The sequence below is a fragment of the Leptonychotes weddellii genome, chromosome 10 (assembly GCF_054177405.1).
Source record: "Leptonychotes weddellii isolate Sample4059 chromosome 10, ASM5417740v2, whole genome shotgun sequence".
In the NCBI taxonomy this organism is placed as follows: domain Eukaryota; kingdom Metazoa; phylum Chordata; class Mammalia; order Carnivora; family Phocidae; genus Leptonychotes; species Leptonychotes weddellii.
The window spans coordinates 88316704-88338153 of record NC_138378.1 but is presented as its reverse complement, the minus strand read 5'-3'; the positions used below and the strand labels follow the sequence as shown (position 1 = coordinate 88338153).

General features: G+C 49.9%; 1 protein-coding gene across 4 annotated transcripts; it reads right to left on the bottom strand.

Moving 5' to 3' along the window:
- Positions 1-4387: 4387 nt before the first annotated feature.
- THNSL2 (threonine synthase like 2) lies at positions 4388-20049 on the bottom strand. 4 transcript variants are annotated; one of them, XM_006741161.3, is made up of 9 exons: positions 19854-19986; positions 17935-18169; positions 16253-16447; positions 15676-15828; positions 12533-12763; positions 9283-9431; positions 9053-9178; positions 6460-6611; positions 4388-6030 (listed from the first exon to the last, which is right to left on the bottom strand). In XM_006741161.3, the coding sequence occupies exons 2-9, from the start codon at positions 18155-18157 to the stop codon at positions 5820-5822; spliced, it is 1440 nt and encodes a 479-aa protein (XP_006741224.2). In that variant the 5' UTR covers positions 18158-18169; positions 19854-19986; the 3' UTR covers positions 4388-5819. The 4 variants fall into 4 exon arrangements, with proteins under 4 accessions (XP_006741224.2, XP_081652862.1, XP_081652861.1 ...); XM_081796736.1 differs by having other exon boundaries at positions 6501-6611; XM_081796735.1 differs by lacking the exon at positions 17935-18169 and having other exon boundaries at positions 19854-20049.
- Between the last annotated feature and the right edge of the window lie 1401 nt (positions 20050-21450).

The window sequence follows — 21450 nt, the reverse complement described above, 5'->3', positions numbered from 1 at the left end:
CTTCAGTGCCCCAGTCCCGCAGCCCCGGAGGCTTGAGTGCGGCATGTGATGTATCACACACATTCAGGAGATTACTTTGAACTTTGATTTCGTTTGTAGATTTGTTCTCATTTAATTTGAATTTTTATTTCTGTTTATCTTTGTATGGGAGTTATCAGTATAAGGAGTTCACAGGTAGCTTTATGTTTGTACATGTTTGAGTAGCATTATTACAAAACAAAAACTACTTAACACCACATTGGAATCCTCTGTGATATATATATTTTTTTTAAAGGAGGGAGGTCCCAATATTAAATCTGAGAATGAACTAAGAAAACTCTGCCCCCACCCCCCACCCTGACCTTCAGGATTTCTGATTCCTAGAGAACAAAGTCAGACCTGCATGCCCCCAACGGGTGGGGATGGGGCTGGGGTCAGTCACCTTTGGAGGGAGAGGGCCTTGGGGTGTGTTCTGCTGCCCTCTGCTGGCCATGTGAATCCCTGGCTGGCTCATCCTGGGCTTGGAGAATTTGGAGGGATTTTTTGCCCAGAGGTTGGAGGAAAAGGGGGGCAAAAGTGACCTTTATTTGCAGGAGATGGCACAGAGCTGGGCCCCGACCCTTCTGATCCCTCAAGACCTAAACTGAGTCCATTCTACAAGCAAACCCTGTCTCTGCTTGGGGATGAGGCTTGGATAAGGGATGGTGGAAGGGAGACAGTGATCCAGGCGACGCCAGGAGTTGAAGGGGAGGAGTTGAAGGGGAGGCAGGAGAGCGGACACTCCATGGGTCCCCCTAGCGGCCACACCAGGGGAAGGCTCTAGTGGTTTCACCCTGGCCTGAAGGACCCAGAGCCTTGCCTGGGTTCTTAGTTTTGTACCTGTTACGGGACATTTGCCTTGGTTACTTAGCTCCTGAGCATTTTTTCAGAGGGGAGGAGGTCCCTCCACCTTCTTATAAAAGATCTTTGTGATGAACAAACCATTGAGGAGGAGAAGGAAACAGTTCTGGATCTAGGAGGACCGCCTCCGCACCTAGCAGACCTCTGGACAGCCAGCCCAGCCTTCTGCCCCACCCCTCCCTCTCCTGCTGTTGTCTTTCCTCTTCTGGGCCCTGCAGCCCTCCGACCAGTTCTGTTCTCATCAGCCACTCACTGAGGCCATACTCAGGAGGGCTAGGTTTGGGAGCTAGGTCTTGGTTGATGGGGTATTGGACAGCAGTCTTGCAGAAATGTTTACGTCTCCACGGAGCAGGTCCCTAAACCAACACTGTGGTCAGCGCTGGAGCAGGACCGGGAAGAGTGGGCCACAGCAGGGTTGCCGGGCTCCTGCATTCAAGAACCGGTCACTCACAGCCTTGGGGCCTGGGGGTGGCCACAAACTTTTATCCTTCTGTATAGGTCAACCCCAGCCCCATCTTTTCTTACTCTTTCTCTCTCCTTTGGAACCCAACACAGGGCCCAGCCCCTGGTATGTTGAAGGGTGGATCTGGGGAGGAGCTGTCTTGACCAGGACACAGAGAAGTCATCTCTCTCCTCTTTCAGGAAGTTAATGGCCCAGCGCTCCTTGTGTTGCTCACCTTTTGTTCATTTGGGGACACAGAAAACTCAACAAAGTCTCCCCACCTCCATCCGTCTGGGTCTTCCCAGTGGGGCCCCCCAGACAGGGCCTCTTTGCCAGCATTTGAAAAACCCCTCAGAACTTCTGTCATCCACTCTCCTCCTGGGACAGCTCCCACCCCACGCAGCAGACACTTGCTCCTAGCCTTCCCCAGGGAGGAACCCAGCTCCAAGTGGGAACCCGAGCCAGAGGCAAGCCTCCAGCGAAGGTTCTGGCTCCCGGCTCCCTCCCCAGAGCACCTGGCCCTCCTCTCTAATTAGGCCATCTCCCCATCTAATCTTCAGATGACTGCAGGCCCTGATTTCAAGAGAACCCAGAGACCCTCTGGCCCAAAGTGCCTCTCCCAGGCTAGCACGATGTTTAAACTCACAGACCCTACACCCAGCCTCACATCTCTCTTCCACCACTCACTGGCAGGGGTAGCTTTCAGCAAGTGACTTAACCTCTCTGAGCTTCATTTCCTCCTCTTTAAAATGGAGATCCCAATAGTACTTTCTCATACAGCCCTCGTGAACATTAAAGAAGTCAATGTCTGGAAAGTGCTTCGCAAAGGGCTCAGCCGGTCATTGGTGCTCAAGAAAGGGCATCATTCCATCACCATCATCACTGCAAATTAAGCAAAGCTTGTTAACAAGTTAGCAGAGCCACTGCTGACCAATCCGTGCCCTCAAGCCCCCAAGGGAGGCTCGCAGAGCCTTCTGCCAGGTACGTTGGCGGGGCGAGGGCCACTCCAACCCTGCACCCAGAGCAGTGCCAGGTCCTCCAGGTAGAGGCAGTGTTGCAGCAAGATAAGACTAATTGCAAAGCAATTAGTAAAAAATACAAGATAGCTTAAAAGTACTAAATTGTTCGGTGCAGACTATAATTGTGTTAATAAGAAGAACCATTTGTGTAGCATTTTAGCATTTACCTAGCACTTGGAAATACATTATCTCATGTAATCCTCAAAACAAACCAGCCGGGTAAGGACTGGCATTAGCCAACCAGGAACCGGAAGCTCACAAAGGTGAAATGGCTTGTGATCACGCAGCCAGTAAGTGGTGGACTCGGGAAGGACCGCTTCACCTCGTTCTAACTTTGTCTGGTGCCCATGGGATGCGTGTGTATGTGTGTAGGTGCATAGATGTGTGTGTGTGTGTGTGTGTGTGGACAGCCGGGCTGTGTGTATGTTTACGGAGTGGGTGCTTCTTCGGATTTTCCCTTCAGAATTGCCCTACTCCTCCACCGGCCCCCAAGATTCCCGGTGGCCAGGATATCCTGTAGTTCATGTTTCGCATCTATTTGTGCTGTGTTCAGTGGCTTTATTACAGTCCCTTCTTCCAGGTGTGGTGACCTCTCAGAGCTGGATAGGTCTCTGAACCATCCAGAGGGTAGGGATTTGGGGGACTCTTATGACCCCAGCACTGCCCCGAGGCCCTCAGAAATATGGCAGCAAAAGGTAAGGAACCAGCAGCTCAGCCCAGCCCACAGTGCTTCCTGGGAGCCAGGGCCAGGGCCTGTTGGACCTGCAAAGCAGGGCTGCAGCAGCCCCCCGGCGGGCCTCTCAGAGACACAAAGCCATGCTCCCAAATCCATCCGTGAAGGGGAGAGTGGAGGAGGCCCAGAAGCAGGGCCACAGCCTGGGGAAAGATGGAGAGCAGCTGATCGCAGACCAGCTACGAAAGACACAGTGTGATAGAAACTGTCCGTTGAACTTGAAGCCACAGTACCTGGGTTCAAGTCCCAGCTTCTCTGCAGCCTAGTGGTGCCACCCTAGCCAGGGGCCTCGATTTCTTCATCTGCAAAATGCAGGTAATAGCAATACCCCTGTCACAGGGGGCAGGATTCAATTAGTTACTTTGTAAAGCATTACCTGCACAGAGTAGGTTCGATCAGGCCCACCTGATGACTTCTGGACACTTTTGCATGGGCCTCTTCCTCTCTAACAAATGTTAAAAATTCTATTGTACAGGTAGGCTGGTATAAAGATAAATAGAAGCCAAGCTGGATTGTATTCATTGTTTCTTTTGATTTTAAAAGAAATGAAAACATTTTCATAGGCCTCTAAATGTATCTTGACTCCTAAACATCAGACCTGTAGTGCCTAGTGGATAAACGGGCCCTGAGGCTCCATCCTGTTTGCTGGTGTAGATATTACAGTGTCTCCGAAACTGCCCAGGGCTTTGGCCACTGTCATTCCTTTAGGAATGTTCTATCCATCCTCCTGCGGATCCAGCATTCCTGCCCTTCCCCTTTGTAATGAATGCCACACTCCGACGTCAAATTTTCCAGTAGGGGGCGCCCTCTAGCCTCTTCCTTCTCTCCTTGGGCACAGAGAGATGTGGGGCTGGCATGCTCTGCTGTGGGAATGACAGGCAGAGATCAACCTGGGTGACCAGCTCCTTTAGACCTCAGTGCACAGGAAGAGGGCTTTGGAGGCAGGATGCTTTCTCCGGGGGGCCCTCAGAATGATAGCAACAGCATCTTCTAGTGGTCCCCAAACTCCCTCCATGCTGTGCCTGACTCACCTCTCTCACCTGTGTTCCAAAGGTTGCCCCCCCATCCAGAACATAAGGCTTGCGTTCATCTTTACATGTTTGTATTGGTCTAAACACACCCCCCTCAATTCATACAGAATTTGAACCCAGTAATATAACTAAACCCGCACCTATCTGCAGTGCGTTCATGTGTACCCGAAGCCAATGCTAAACTCTAGATCACTGCTGTCCATGGAAATGCAACACGAGCCACAAAGGCAAGCCCCATATATAACTTTAAACATCCTAGTAAAAGGAAAAGAAACAGATGGAATTAATTTTAATGGTATATTTTATTTAACCTAATACATCCAAATATTGTCTTTCCAACATGTGATCAATATAAAATTATTCCTGAGATATTGCAAATTTCTTTCATTCGAAGTCTTTGAAATCCAATATATATTTTACACTTACGGTATATTTCAATTAGAACACTCAATTTTCATTGGAAATACTTATCTGTATTTAGACTTCATAAAATTTACAGCTGAAAAAGCAGATTCAAATACCTGCATTTTTCCAACCATACTTAAAAGGTTTTTTTAATAACTGAATCAAGTAATAGTTTTAAAATTTAAATGTAAATTAATTAAAGTTTTTAAAAATTAAAAATTCAGTTCTTTAGTTGTACTATTCACATTTCAAGTGCTCAGAGTCACACGTGGTTAGTAACTACTGAATTCGACAGCGCAAGGCTAGATTATGGAAACAGTAGGAGCCATAAAGCATGCCCTCGTGAAAATAAAGTGCACCTCATAATTGATAAACAAGAAATTACTTATCACCTTAAACTCCCCAGCCAGGGTTTCCCAAATTAGAGCACACGGAAGACTTACTCAGGGAATTTGTAAGAACTGCAGATGATATCCATCCCATACCCAGAGATTCACCTGTGAAGGTGGCCAGAAGTGTGCATTTTGAGGAGACCCAAGGGCCACACTTTGAGAACCATCACACAGTCATCGGGCAGATGGGGAATCACAGGCATGCTGGTTCCTGCTGGTTACGGAATGCACCAGACACTAAGCTCAGTTAGGACTGCCAAAGATGGGTCCACAAGACAAGGCACTGGAGTATGGGGAGGAAAGGTCAATGTAGGTTTTTATCATTAGCCCTTCATTCATATTTTAGCATATGGTTTGTGTAGTTTATATGTAATTTAGTATACACATGTCGGGAGAACAAATTTTAAAAATGTTTTGATCAATAGGGGCAAACCCAAAAGGTTTCAGCCCGTTGTGTTAAACAGTGGTTCTTGTCTTCGAGAAGCTTTGAGACGGGGAGATAATGTCTAATGTGGAGCGAATAAAACAGGGTAGAAGGGAACACACGCCTTAGGAAAGCTACCATTGATGTTCTGCCAGGATCAGGAGCCCTTATTTCCATCTGGGCTCATGAGGGACAACTCGGCAGTAAACAATTTGCAGCGACCAAGACTCATCAAAGAAGGACAGTCTCCCAGAGGCAAAGGCAGGGTGGAAGGCACGGAGAGGGGAGAGGGTGAGTTATATTTTCAGAGGAAAAGACAGTGTGACTTCTCCGGGGCAGCGTGGTTACGGAGGTACCTACGGAAATGCAGGCATTTGGACTTTATTTAGTGGTGCTGTGATACCTGCCCTGGGTTCATAGAACAGGGGACCCTGATACAAGAGCAACAGGGCAACTTGACTCAAGTCAAATCCAGCCTGGCTATTCCGGAGCATTCAGGACTGAGCCCTCTGCTGCCAGCTCAGGCCCTCAATGGTGTTCCGAAGCATCAGCGTCCAGTCGTCACCCTTCCGCATCGGAGTGCAGCGCGTCTCCTTGAACTCCAGGGCTAGGATGTCCTCAGGGGTCTCTGGGGTCAGCCCTGCAGCCAGGACAGCTTCTGGGAACTTGGCTGCAGAGGCGGGGGCCAGACAGCACCGGGGAAGGCTGTGGGGTGGGGCAGGTGGGAACAGGAGGGCGGCCGAGAGACCAGACGGACAGATGTGGAAAGGAGAAAGCGAGGAGGGAGGAGGAGAAGGAACAGGGGAGGAAGGGATAGGGTGGTGCACGGAGAAGAAAGGGAGAGAGAGAAAGAGGCAGATGTTGGGTACCTTGAACTTATCTCGACAATGACGCTGCCAGGGAAACCGCTCCTCTTTGTGGGGGACCCAGCTCAACCACCACGTCTCAGTGGCCGCCCCCAGACAGCTATCACACACCCTCCTCCAGGACCACAGTTCTCAGGGCACAACTCCACACAGCACCCGTCATGCTCAGGAAAGCCACTGGTGCAGATTCCTGTCTCCCCTGCTTGGGGAGGAGGAGGGCCCCCGAAAGCCAGAGTACCCCGGTGACCCAGGTGCCCACGGCCCGTACCTGGGCTGCTGCCTGTTCGTCTGCTGGTAATGGTAACTCACGGCCACGGCCGAGTGAGGGCACAGCAGATAGTGGTTTTCTTCCCAACAGCGACCCATGGTCCGGGTGATGGCTTCATCCGACACCGACTCAGACGCCATGGCCCCCGAAAGCTGACAGGTCCCAGGGTCAGAGGGGCGGCAATCAGGGTCGGGGAGGAACCCGTGGAAAGTGACCCAAAACTCACTACATCACAGAGGCAGGCAACACCAGACCCTCAGAGGGAATCTTCAGACTAAGTCGCTCAACTTCAGCTCAGAGAAAAATCTGGCTCCCCGTGTTTCCCAGTTTTAAGTCGATTCCCTCAGCTTCGGGGAAGGATCCTTTGAGTTTCAGGTCAGTAAATTTAGTTAGGATTGGCTCGTGATTTAGCAAGTCAGTCTATAGTCTTGTTCAGCAAAAGGACAAAACACAGAAGGTTAAGGGCTTTCAAACATTCCTGGTGCCCTGTCATTGGCACACCCCTTCCCTGTGGGGGCAAGAATACCTTCCAGTGAGTTCCCACCCAGCCCAGGTCACACCTCCTCCAGGAAGCCTCCCCCCAATCCACAGAGGAAGATTCCCCACTGCCCCCTCAGTGTGGAGGGTTGATCTGATCATTTTCTGAAAATCTACTGCATGCTATCGATGTGCCAATCACCCTGCTTATACTTGCCTGCAGCAGAGACCACAGGGTGTCATAAATCATTTGTACAGCTACTTGTCCCATTAGGGTTCACAGAAGACAGAGAATGTGTTTTCTCTATCTTTGTATCTCCAGCACCTAGCACAGTTCCCGGCTTACCGGAGATACACTGAATAAATGAATGAATGAACGAATGAGTGAGTGCATGATGGCTGTTCCAGCAGATGGAAAGTCTTGTCTGTGTACAGCCAGGGAGAGAATGAAGCAGGGCGGGATCTGGTGTCTGTGTTCCTGGAGCACCTCATTTACGTGAGGAGAAGGAACGGGGTATCAAAACAAACCATTAACTGAATATGTTGATCTTTGGTTGTGTTATGGTCTGAATGTTTGTGTCCCCCTCCCCCCGCTCAAATTCATATGTGAAAAACTTAATCCCAATGTGATGGTATCTGAAGGTGGGACTTTGGGGAGGTCATGAGGGTGGCGCCGTCGTGAACAGAATTAGTGTCTTTATAAGAAGAGGCCAGAGAGCTAGCTGCGTGTCTTTCCACCACGTGAGGCCATGACAACACATTGACCGTCTACCATTTCTATGGAAGTTGCTCCCACCAGAACCCAACCATGCTGGCACCCTGATCTCAGACTTCTGGCGTCCAGAACTATGAGAGACAGAGGTATGTGGTTTATAAGCCACCCAGTCTCTACTTTGTTATAGTAGCCCCAACTAAGGTTGCATCACAGGAAACACTGAAATGCCACTCTGGTCTGCAACGGGTGGCTAAGCCCAGAGAACTGTGTCCAGTTCTAGGAGCAACCCTTTAAGACAGTCATTGACTAGGCGAAATTAGGTCATGTAAGGGACGGCTAGAGGAACCGGGAAGACTCAGCAGAGAAATGGAGATTCTCTTCCAATATGGGAATCACACTGCTCCCCAGCGCACAGGTTGGAAGGAGGAGATTCGAGCTCAACACACAGAACTTCGCAACGATGAGAGCTGGTGTGAGGTAGTGAGGTCCTGGTCACTGGACATATGGCCTGGATGACTTGGTGGGATGTGGTAGAGAACATTAAAGGTGGACCATCACCAGGTTGCATTTAAATAAAAGCCATTGGGCACTTGGGTGGCTCAGTCAGTTAAGCGTCGGACTCTTGATTTTGGCTCAGGTCATGATCTCAGGATCGTGAGCTCAAGCCCTGTCTCAGGCTCCGTGCTGAGTGTGGAGCCTGCTTAAGATTTTCTCTCCCTCTGCCTCTGTTTCTCCCCCGACCCCATCCACTTGCACGTATGTGCGCTCTCTCTCTCTCTCCCTCTCAAAAATAAAATAAAGTAAAATAAATAAATAAATAAATAAATAAATAAAATAAAATAAAAGCAGTCCTTCCTAACTAGATTCCTACCACTCTGAAGAAATAAAATTTCTCCTTTCCTTTTTAAAAAGAAAAAAACCTCAAGAGGATAATGGTCTCTGTTCAAACTGGATGGGCAAAATGGCTGCCAATTGTTGCTACTGCTGAAAATCAACAACAATAATAAATAAAAATAATAATAGTTAATGTATCAAGCCCTGTATTTCCAGGCAGTGTATGAAGTGCTTCATGGGCATTATTTGACTTCAGTTTTCAATAGCAATAGGCATTCTCATTAGCCCCACTCTACATATGAGGAAACTGAGGCACAGAGTTTAAGAAATGGGCCCAAGTTTTCATGGCCGGCTTGGAGCCAAGCCCTGTCTGACTCTAAATCAATGCTCTCTACTGCGTCTCCTCATTCAATAAATTAATCCATAGAAAGTGACTGCAAAGCTGCCCACCTCATAGCAGGTGCTCAAGAAACAGGTGCCCTCTTCCCGTAACCAGATTTCCAAACCCATGTTGGGTCTCATGGCTGCACCCTTTGCTGTCTCCGTGGTGCGTGAGCGGTGACTGACCTTGCTGTGCAGTTCCTTGGGTAGACTCGTGCTTTGGGTCCTTTCAAACTGCTCCATGAGGGCTCTTGTCCTCTGGCTGTCAGAGGCCAACAGCAGCCAGAAGATCCTCTCCATGTTGTAGGGCACCTGGGCAGGAAGGCAGGGTGCCAGGGGCCACACTGATCTCAGCCCTTGTCCATCCCCACCGAGTCAACACCTGGGCCAGGTGCCCACTTTCCCACAGGTCCTACCTGAATGTCCATAGCTGATGCCAAGGTTGGTTCGACAGCCTTGGACAGAGAGAAGTCTCCCCGCTGCACAGTCCTGTGGATGATGTCATTACGGTTCACTGCCACGACCAGGCGGATGGGCAGGCCCATCTTCTGAGCAATGCACCCAGCTTAAGACAAGAGAGGAGAACAAAGGTCTCAGACATGACGCCCAAAGTACAAGAAATAAAAGGAAATTTAGATAAACTGGACTTCATAAAAATTAAGAAACTTTGGTGCTTTTGAAGATGAAGATTTGTGCTTCAAAGGGCACGATCAAGAAAACGAAAATGCAGCTCACAGAATGGGAAAAAATATTTGCAGATTGTATATCTGATAAAGGACTAGCATACAGAATATGTACATAACTCTTCAGGGGTGCCTGGGTGGCTCAGTTGGTTAAGCGACTGCCTTCAGCTCAGGTCATGATCCCAGGGTCCTGGGATCAAGTCCCGCGTCGGGCTCCCTGCTCTGCGGGGAGCCTGCTTCTCCCTCTCCCACTCCCCCTGCTTGTGTTCCCTCTCTCGCTGTGTCTCTCTCTGTCAAGTAAATAAATAAAATCTTTAAAAAAAAAATAACTCTTCAAACTCAACAATAAAAATACGAATGGTCCAACTTAAAAGTGGGCAAAAGACTTGGAAAAACATTTCTCTAGAAGATATACACATGGCCAGTGAGAACATAAAAGATACTCAACATCAGGAAAATAGAAACCAAAGTCACAGTGACATACCAATGCATGTCCATTAGGATGGCTAGAATCAAAGTGTTGGTGGGGCTGTGGAGAAATTGAAACCCTCATACACTGCTGATGGGAATACAAAATGGTGCAGCTGCTTTGGAAAAGTCTGACAGTTCCTCAAAAAGTTAAGCATAGACTTACCATGTGACCCAGAAATTCTACTCGTAGGTATATATACTCGAAAAATGAAAATACTGGTCCACACAAAAACTTAGACACCAATGTTTACAGCAGCATTGTTCATAATAGTTACAAAATCGAAGCAATCCAAATGTCTAATAACTGATAAATGGATAAACAAAATGTAGTATATGCATACAATGGAATATTATTCAGCCATAGAAAGAACGAAGTAACTGATACATGCTACAAATATGTGAAACTTGAAAACATATTAAGTGAAAGAAGCTAGACACAAAAGGTTACATATTGTATGATTTTATTTATATAAAACGTCCAGAACAGACAAATCGATAGAGACAAAATAGATCAATGGTTGCCTAGAGCTGGGGAGATGAGGGGAAATGGGGAGTCACTGCTAAAGGGAACAGGGTTTCTTTTCCACGTGATAAAAATGTTCTGAAATTAACTGTGGGGGTGGTTGCACAAATCTGCACATATACTAAAAACTATTCAGTTGTATCCTTTAAACAGGTGAATTGTATAGTATGTGAATCGTGTAACAAGCTGTCACTCACACACACACACACAAAACAGGAAAGAAGAGGAGATGTTACTGTTCCCTGATATTCTTCTCCACCTCCACGTTTCTCCCTCCTTCCCTTCCTCCCTCCCTCTCTCCCTCTCTCTCTCTCCCTCTGTCTCTCTCTCTCTCTCACACACACACACACACACACACACACACACACACACACACACCCCAGGCACACATGCTCGCTACCACTTGCAGAAGAGAAAATGAAGGTTCTGGGAAGTTGAAATGACCCCCACTCAGCCTCCTAGAAGCAGCGTCTGTGGACACCCCACCCCTCCTGGAGAGGCCCCTGGGTGGGGGGGAACAGAGCTGTGCCCTCTACCCTCCCAGCCACCAGTTCTTGTCTGCATGGAACAAACAAGGAATTCCTCACCCTGGGAGAGGGTTTTACATATTTCCACGAATGGTTCCTCTCTGGTGGGTCATTAAGAGGAGTTAGGGATCACCACACCTCACCCCGAATTTTGCAAAGCACTTTCACATTCTTATTTTCACTTGATCCCCATGTAAACGTCGTGCAGAGGAGAAATGGATGCTCAAAAGGGCCCAGGAGCTTAAATTTACACGGCTAGTTCCTGATGGAGCAGAGATCGATAGGAGCACTCTCTGCAAACGTTCATTTTGTGCCAGCCACTGTGGGAGGCACTGGGACACGTGCAGGCGGCACCATTCACGGGAGGCTGATGCAAACGGGGAGCGCTGTGGGGCCCCCCGCCCCCCACCCCGTGGATGGTGAAGACCGCTGAGCTATCCTTCCCTAATCGCCAGCCCCGCTCTTCCCATCCCCGTGGGAGTGGAAGAAGTCAGGCAGCCTCGGGACCACTGAGATGCTTTCTCGGTCTCACCGAAGCCATCCTTGGCGCCCATCAGAAGCAAAGCCACGGACAGAGCCATCAGAAACAGCCGTGCCCGTGAGGAGGCAGCCTCGCAAGCTCACGAGGACGCGGGCTCTGGAGCCAGCCCGCCGGGGTGGTCGTCCTGGCTCTGCCACCGACCGCTGTGACCGCGGGGGCAAGCTGGCCAACTTCTCTGTGCCCCCACTTCCTCATCGTGACGTGGAGACAACAGTACCGTCCTCACAGGCGCGCGTGAGCATTAAACAAGGTGATACGTGAACAGCACTTGGATGGGCGCCTGATGCACAGCAAGTGCGGGATGCATGTTTATTATTATTCTAGAAGGCGATTTTAAGGCCACGCAGCAGCACAGCACTGCATCTTCACGAAGTTCATACACACGCGTGAAGGATCTTACTTGCACTTCACAGGAGCCCTGAGAGATAGGATAAGCTATCCAATATTGTTTTTACAGCTGAGCAGCGGGTCTAAGGGACTGCCCCAGGGCCACTCAGCTGGGACCAGAACCCAAAGTCCAGACATCTTTCCCCCTGACACGGTCTCTGGGTGGTGACTCTAGGGGTGGGAACATGTTGTGCCGGTTGCCCTCATAGCAGGCAGCTGGCTGAGGCTGGAAGCAAAGTCAGCCGCTCTGAAGCGGGCGATGGCAGGCCTCCACAGCGGCTGAACCGTGACCGCATCTCTCCACAGCCCCCTGAGGGGGGCGAGCCCATCCTGCCCTCCTGCAGCAAGAGGCCGGGCGGTCCTCCCAGGGAGTGACCGGGACGTTTGCTGGGGACTTCTTCTGCCTGGGTGCCTGTCACCTTCAGAGCAGGGACTCCAACTTTCTCCTCACAGTTGCAGCCCAAGGGCAGCTGGGAGGACGAGGGCCACAGGGATTTTTCCAGAAAGCCCATTCCTGCCTAGGGGTCTCCTTACCTGCAAGGTTACCGGCAGCCCCTGTTGGCACAACCACTTCCACGGGGGGCAGGGGGTGCGTGTCTAAGGATGGCGCACACTGGAAGTAAGCGAAGAAGTGGTGGGCCATTTGCACGAGGACCCGGGACCAGTTGATGGAATTCAGACTCATCAGATTGTGCTTCTTGACAAAAGCCACGTCAGCAAACACGGCCTTGATTGGCTCATCAAGCTCGTCGCTGTTGCCCTCCACTGTCCGGGGAGAGGGGGGAGGGGAGCTATCAGGAGCACGAAGAACCCCCAGGTGGTCGGCACTTGCCTGGCACAAGGCTCTCGCACACTGGGCCCATCCAGCCGGGACCTTCACTAGGCCCTGGTGTCTGCTCTCCCATGTCCTGGCCTGGCTTTCTAGACTCGAAATTAAGCAACTCAAGAAAAGAAACCATGTCTCATATTCTTGTGGTCATACTTCCAACATTTCTACCATTGTATAAAATTAGACATAAATTATCAACCTGCTGGGAGGTTGGGAAAAGGCTTCCTCTTTGGAGTCCGTGCCCACCTGCCCCACTCTCCAGGAACAAGGACAGATGGTTTATGAGGCTATGCGGTGGCAAGAGGCTGATCCTTTCTTCACTCCATGGTCCTCTACCAGGACGTGGGGGTAAAGAGTTTCTGTTCTCATATGCTCTGCCCCTCTCTCAGTTAGATCACAGAGAGGCATTCTGCTCTCTGCTCCCACGTGGTAGGTAAGCTGGCATGGACCTTTCCTCCCTGAGCTGGGTGTGGGCACAGTTTAATTTATGGATGAATTACTGGGTAAATTTATGGGTGAGTTGGCTACTAGTCCAAGTTGCACTCCTCAATCCAGCCCAACTAGCAATCAAGCCAATATTGATCTCTTATCTGAAACCTGGGTCTATTTCTCCACCGGATCCAAACTTGAAGGAGAGGGGTAAGATTTACTGCAGGAAGTGCCAGAGTCAGCACCAAGGTTCTCATCCATTCTACCCTTCTCACTGTAGAGCAGCAATGAGGCCACGGGGCTGACTCTAGATCCACACACCAGCGGGATGTTTGCTGGGGTTCCAGGAGAAAATTTACTGCTCTTAAGATGGAGCCACAGGAAGAGAGACCTAGTTACCTTAAGTAAGCATCATATGCCATGAGAGAAATGAGCCTTAGGATGGGGAAGGCAGAGGAGAGAATGCCAAGAACCTGGGTCTCCGCTGAGGGACTGCTGAGTCACTGAATCAACTATTCAGGAACCCCATCCCACCTCTAGACTTCCAGTTATATAAGCTGGAAAATATTCTTATTCAGACTGGTCGGAGTTAGATTTTCTGTTACTTCCAGCCAAAAAATATCCCAAATAATGTATAACCAGCACTTGTTGATTATTCTGTGCAAGAAGAACCAAGTATAAAACATATGTGGAAATTAATGACTTTAAAAAACATCAGTGTCCAACACACAACAATCCAGGTGGCCCATCCCTACTCCCTGAGCTCCCTGGTCTAAGGGAAAAGACATGTCCACTCTTAGCTCTGGAACAAACACACATCCTCCTAGAAACCAAATCAGAAGATTCCAGAATGAAAGGAAGGACCTGAACAGTGCTATTTAGAAACAAAAATTAATTTCTTTAAAGTCCGCTGTCTTATTTTCTTGAAGCTCAGAACGTGGATAAAACAGAAATGCCCCTTGGGCTCCAGCAAGAAGACATTCATAACATGTTGCACTCATCACCATCCACATCTCTAGCTCTACTACTATTTTACAAATGGGCACCGTTCTCCACTCCGTGGTCAGGAACCGAGCTTACACACAAGCCCTTAGGTAAAAGCCTTCCAATATCTGGTATAAGGCAAGAAGGGAGAAGGTGGCAGAACAGACATAAGAAATGTTATTCTCTGCTTCAATTCTAGGCAAAGAAAGTCCTGGATCCATAACTAGCAATTTTAGTGCTTAGAGTATAATAGGGACCCTCAGGAGCCCAGATATCATACATCAAAATTTTGCAACGAGTGCAGGAAAATGCAGCCAAATATAGGCAACCGCCAACACTAACGTGTAAGATTTCCCAACACCTGCATTAGCTAAACCCAGAATTTTCACTGAAATGTGTAGGTGCTTGTTAAAGAGTAGAAGGGGGTTTTGCTTACTTTTGAACCAATGGACGAAGGATCTTCCTGCTACCGCCATGGGTAAGGTTTGTTTGCACTATGCTTTTTGCTCCTTGACAAAACCAGTGTTCTATGAAAACATCCTCTGTGGGATTATATACCAGGAGGCCAGGCGATTTGTAGGAGGAATGTCTTCTGCCACCAACATTGCTCTCCTGCTAAGTGAGTGACCAAACCAAGCCAGGCCTCCGAGACAGCTCTCCTAAGGCCACAGTGTACAAAACCTCACCAAGACCCCCTACTCCTCATATCCCTACCCTTACTTCAGGGCTACCTGGGGTCTAGCTAGGTGTGCAAAAGTGGAAATAAGAGTTTACGGCTCCATTCAAGCTCACTCTGCCCTTCTAGAGTCTCGATTTCCATAGAACAGATGCCCTGACATTAAAGGAGATCATTTTTTGCTTTTCTGTGAGTACAAAATGCCAAAATTCATGATGTGGCTCAGGAAGAGGTGTCTCCAGCAGTGGGTACTATTGAGTAATTTCCCAGACCTGCTAACCAAATGCACGACTTAGTTGTTTCTACACCATAAGGGAGGGCCTGAGCTGTTAACATGTAAGGATACACTCTTTTAAAATATTTAACATTTTGTGGCCTCTAAAGTTCAGTGCACTGAAACAAAGCCCAGGTCACTTGGCTTGGGCTATGGGTCTGGGGCTGCCTTTATATATGGTACCAGTAGGTTGAACCTACACAGAGGTGGCATTCTTTGGGGTTTGGTGTTGGGTTATACTGTCAGTAAAGGTTTATGCACTTGTCACCTCCAGTAGCTTATGAAACTGTGTTGCCAAGAGCTTGCCCAAAGCTGGGCAAGGCATATACCAGCCTCATGATTTATGAGGGGAGGGAAGGACAGAGACAAAGTAGGAGCAAGGGTGGTCAACTAATCAATGGACCAGTTGTATTCCAGCCCATCTCCCAAAACAGACGCGCTCAAGGCGGCCATGCTTTCCCTGGAGCCTCCATCCCAGCACTCACCTCCAAACACATGGACATTCTCCCTCACCACCGTGGTCATCTGGAGCTCTTGGATCTTCGTGCAGTGACCCTGGGGCAGCAGAACGATGATGTCCACGTTCTTTGCTCCTTGAACACTCTCAATGGCAGCACTTCCTGTGTCCCCAGATGTTCCTGGATAGGAAGAAAAAATAACCCTCCCCTTTACAACAAGGAGATAGAAAAGCAAAGAAATGGTCCCTAAAGCATTGCTGCACAGAAGGCAATGTCTACTTCAAATACCTGAAGAGATGGAACCTCGTACTTAACCTGGGGTCCATTAACCTCCTAGAGATCCAGGGACAGAAATCAGGGCATCTGTGAACTTGGTACCACACAATCTTACATATTTTGTGTACTTAAAATATTCTTCTGAGAAGGTTCCGTAGCCTCCACCAAACTGTCCAAGGGTCCACAGCTCAGGAAAAGGTGACGAACCCTGCTCTAGAAGAACCAGTCACACACACTCCTTGAGACATGCATGCGGAGCATCCCGTGGGTAGATACTGGCATGTCAGGGCACCTACGGGGCTCCGGCCCTCACGCGCACGATGCACACCTACAACCACAGTGACGTGCTTCTTCTCCTTCTCCAGGAAGTACTGCAGGAACTGAGCTGTGCAGCACAGAGACAGGTCCTTAAACGCGTACGTGGCCCCATGCCACAGCTCCAACACGTTCAGCCCATTCCTCAGCCTGGACAGATGGACCACCTCTCTGTGACGGAATCTGCGGAAGGCTCGGTCGATCAGATCTGTGTGGGGAGAGGGGTGGGACAGTGGGGGAAGGGTATTAGCTCTGCCTCAGGCTCTCTCCCCCCTCCACTCCCTGCACCCATTTCTTTATGCTTTTTTTTTTTAAAGAATTTATTTATTTATTTATTTATTTATTTGACAGAGAGAGACACAGTGAGAGAAGGAACACAAGCAGGGGGAGTGGGAGAGGGAGAAGCAGGCTTCCCGCGGAGCAGGGAGCCCGATGCGGGGCTCGACCCCAGGACCCTGGGATCATGACCTGCACCGAAGGCAGACGCTTAACGACTGAGTCACCCAGGCGCCCTCTTTATGCTTTTGAGTGTGAAGTTTCTCTCTCCTGCTACCAGATAAGAGACCAGAAATGTTTACCCCAAAGGAGACTATCTATGAATAAAATTACTGAATCCTAAGAAGTCTGCAAAGACATGAACCACACTGTTCATGGATTCCTCAAAGTGATGCCCCCCAGAGAAGAGAAAGAGTATAAGACTTCCATTTTTTACTTTATAAACTTCATCATTTGGATGTCTTGCGTGCATGTATGCCAGTCAAATTTCAACTCAACAATTGTGCAACAAACAAATCAATGTCTCATCTCTTCCCGTGTTCCCTCCTAAAGCCCAGACATGGTTTGTTTTTGCTATACTAAATTTCACACCTGTGATACCAGAACCTTGGGATGGTTCACATATAATCCTACCTAAGGCAGGTCCACCATAGGTAGTGCTTCTCAAACTTTAATTGACAAACCAATCGCCTGGGATCTTAAAATGCCGATTCTCGTTCAGCAGGCCTGAGGAAGGCAGAGAATTCTAATAAATGCCCAGGTGATGCCAACAGGGCCGTCAGCCCACATTCTAGAGCAGTCGTCTTCTTCCCAGCCCTAAACTCCCACCATCACGTCGTGGATTAGTTCACATGTCGGGCCCATGGACCAGCAGCACTAGAATTATCTGGATGCTTGGTAGGAATGCAGAATTCTCAGGTCCTACCCCAGACCTACTGAATCAGAATCTGCATTTTAACGGGATCCCCAGGGAAATCGATGGGCACGTTCCAGTTTGAGAGGAGCTGGTCCAGGACACTCTCCAAGTCCCTTCTGAAATTACCATTCAAGGAAACAAAACAGTAATCTGAGGGTCCAGGTGTTTTATATACATACAGGTAGGAAATATCCCAACATTCAAGCATCTCAGGATGTTGGTGAAGTCTCTAGTCTTAAAGAGATTTTTGAAAAATAAACTAAAGGAAAAACATTCTCTGCAGATCACCATGGCATTCATCCCATTGGAGATGGAAGGTGGAATGGATAAACTCTTTGGGGATATTTCCATTTCTGGGATTCTAGAATCTGGGGGAAAACGCCAACGTTTGAGAAATAGGACTAGAAACCTCCTAGGGGTTAAGTGACGGATTCGCAGCTCTGTGGGGGGCTGGACTGGCAGGGGAATGAGGTGGGAGAGTAGGGAGGCTGGGGGATGCTCACCGTTCAAGACATCTCTTGGAATGAGCTCAGGACCAATGAAGAGGGTGCACAGCTCCTTAACCAGGCTGGGGTAGGAGAGCGTACTCCAGTGACGCAGGGTCTCTATGCCCAGCTGTGGGAGCTCCTCGGGCATGAAGAGACCTCCATCGGGAGCATAGCCAGAGAAGAGGGCCCCCTCAAAGTCGACCCGTGGGGCCATCCCCCGAGTGCTGATGTACCGCATGATCCTGGTAGCCTGCAGAGGGAACGGTCCCAGAGGCACCTGATCTCCAAGCTCAGTACCCCACAGGAGGAAGCTGAAGTGTACACAGCACCCTCAGCTAGCCCTTGGATCACCACTCACGGGGGTAAGCATCCCAGCCTGAGAGACTGGAGCCCTGTCGAGTCTCATGCCAGCTTCATTTGGGACTGTCCAAATCATGACCTCTCCAGTCAAAATGAGGCAAATTCACTGACCTTGGGAGAGGGGGTACCAAGTCATTTCAGGAAAGGAGAAAGTTTGGTCCTCACGGTCAAGGAGTAAGGGAACTGGGAACAGATCATAGCAATAAGGCAACTGCCATTTTGATAGCCCTCTTGATAAGGAGAGGACCACCACAGTTGGTTGTACACCCTTTTGAGAGATATCTGGGTCCACTTCTGCTCAAAAAGTAACCACCATCAATGGTTGTCTATAACCTAGTGGTTCCTCACTTTGGTAGTTTGTTGGAATCAACTTGGGAGCTTTAAAAAAAGTACTCCTATCTGGGGCCTTCCCTGGATCAATGAGATTAGAACCTCTATATGAGAGGCTCCATGGGTGAAGCTGTTGTGCAGCCAGGGGTAAGAATACAGTAACCAATTTGTCCCACTTTGCCCAAGACCTTCCCAGTTTTAAAACCGAAAGTCCCATGTCCCAAGAAACCCCTCAGTGCCAGACAAACTAGAACGGTTTGGTCATCCTGGTTGAGAACCAGTGCCCTACCTCTCAGCCTAATCCCGGAATCGTTAGAAGTGCTGGCAGCTACCCTAAAGACTGTCTAGCCAAGGCTAACTGGCCCTGTGTGGACTCAGGACTCCGATTGGGGTTGTGGGGAGGAGCATCCAAGAGCGCCCAAGGCCTAACTGTAGTCACAATGCTGCATCAGTTAGGTTCCCAGGAGCCAGGTGCCAGGTCGAGGAGCTGAGCTTGAGCTCTGAATACCGTTCTCTGGATCCAGGTGGTAAATCCAGGAGCTCTGGTTTTAAAGCCCCAAGGCCAGGAAACATTTCAGAAAGGGCCAGCTGGTAAAGAAATCTTCTGACAGAAGGTGGGGCAGGGCAAGGACTTGGACCCGAGGAGCTGAGCCCCTGGCCATTGATTGCAGGCAGACAGTGCCCCTGGGCGCCGGGGGGCGGGGGCGGGGGTGGAGGCCCCAGCAGGCTCAAGTAGGCCTCTGCCTCTCTAGGGCCACCGGGGACCAGTCCTCCGGCTAACCAGGCCCCGGGTCAGGGAAGGAGGTTTTGATAAGGCCTGCAGGATAAGGCACACTCCCAGCCTCTGAAAACACGGTACTACAGAAACCCTACAGAAGGTGCAAAGCCTCGGAAACCCAGGTTCCTCCGAGTCCGAGCGGAGCGCCGCAGCTAGAGGTTACAGAAGGGGCCGGGAGGCCGACACAGCCTAGCGGAAGCCAACCGCGAGAAGTTCAAGAGCGCAGATAAACCGCTACGGACGCCCCCCGCCCCCCGCGCCCCCGGGAGGGCTCCGCGATCGGCGGAAGCGCAGGCCGTCAGGGGCCCCCGCGGCCGGCCTGTGTGCGTGGAGCCCGGCCGCGGGGGCGGTCGCCGCGGCGAGCGAGCGGCGCCACCCCACCCACCCACCTACCCCCTCCCGGGGATCGGCTGGCCTGGGCCCGAGGGGCCGGAGGGGCTGCCCGGGCCGGGCGGGGGCCGGTTACCGGGTCCGCGGCGCGGGCGGTGCGCGCTGGCCTGGGCTGCAGGGTCAGGCTTCCGCCGGGAGAGGGCGAAGGGCCGCGGGGGAGTGAGGCCGAGCGCGGAAGGCAGCGGCGCGGTAAGAGGTGCGGGAGGGCGCCGGAGGGAAGGCCAGTGTGAGCGCAGCCCTGTAGCCTCACTTGGCATGTTTTTAAGGCACCTGGCAAATCACTGACAGTCAGTCTCCCAATCTTCACTGCCGCCCTGGAACCTTATTTTTTCCGATTAGAAGGCAGGACAAGATGGAAAGAAGAACCCCTTTTCTTTGGGCTTCGTGCTTCTCACCTGCAAAATCAGACGTCTGGACAAACTCCTTGTTCCTCAGACTAGGGCTAGTGCATCAGGAATTCGGAATCCACAGGGATACATGGCATTGTTTTAGCTCAACAGTTCTTTGTAGGAAAACACTTTTTATTAAGTACAGAACTATTCTAGAGTAAAAAGCCTCCCCAGTTTATTTATTTATTTTTAAAGAAGCAAGACACTTGAAAAAATGTCCTCCAGACATGGCAAATGCCCCTGGATTCACATTCATCCTCCTGGGTCCCACCTCACTTAGGAGGCAAAGTTTGAGGAGCTGGACGGATGTCAGCTAAGGGTTGGTCTGCTCCTCTGTGCTGGGCCTGGTCCCTGTAGCTGGGCCTCATAGGGACAGAGAATGTGGATGACTGCCCTCCTCCTTTCTTCCTCCTGTTTATGACATTCTCCTAAACCTGTGGTCTCTGCTTATTCAAGTTACCTCTCTCCAGACTTCGGCTCACATGTGCTCATTGGACATATCCACCCAAGTCCACATACCTGCCATTGACTGACTCGAGTCTGGATGGATCTCAGATTCCAGAAAGAGAGAGTCTGACTGGTCACTGTTCCGCTAACGGACTGTCGTGGTGGACTTCACGCAGAGGGCAGGGAGCCATTCCCAGAGAGGGATCCAGGCCAGGCAGGACCCCCAAAGGGTATCCACTCCTTGTATCCGGTATACTTTGTCACTCAAAGGCCGGAGAAGCTGAGGCACTTGGCAAAAATGCCCTAAGACGCGGCCGTATATGTTACAATGCTCATGACCAACCAGGATGGTATCTCAAAAACCCCACAAGGACAAAAGTACCTTCCACGGAGTTCTCCCCTCAGGCCCCTTGCCAGACTTACAGAGGCCTCAGGACTTCATTTCTGACGCCCTCAGAAAGGAGAGGAGCAAAAGGCTCGGAGAAGAAGAGGTTTAATTTGTTAGGAATCCCCGCCCAAGACATTCAGAACAATGCGGCTCTGGAAAATAAAAACTTCTGCACGGCCGGCCTATGAGGGGGACAGAATTCGGAGTGCTGAGCAGGAATAGTAGGAATGTGGAGTTCCCTGAGACTTTTACACTGGACCAACATTGAGTTTTTATAAGATTAAAAATTGCTTTTTATGTATTTATTAAAAAGCCGGTGCTCAGGCTTTTTCTGGAGTTCTGGTGGGGCAAGGGAGCAAGGCAAAGGGGAGAAAAGATGGCATTCAGAGACAGGACACGCCTGGTCTCTCTGAGCATTTTGACTTCCTAAACTGATAATCCATTATTTT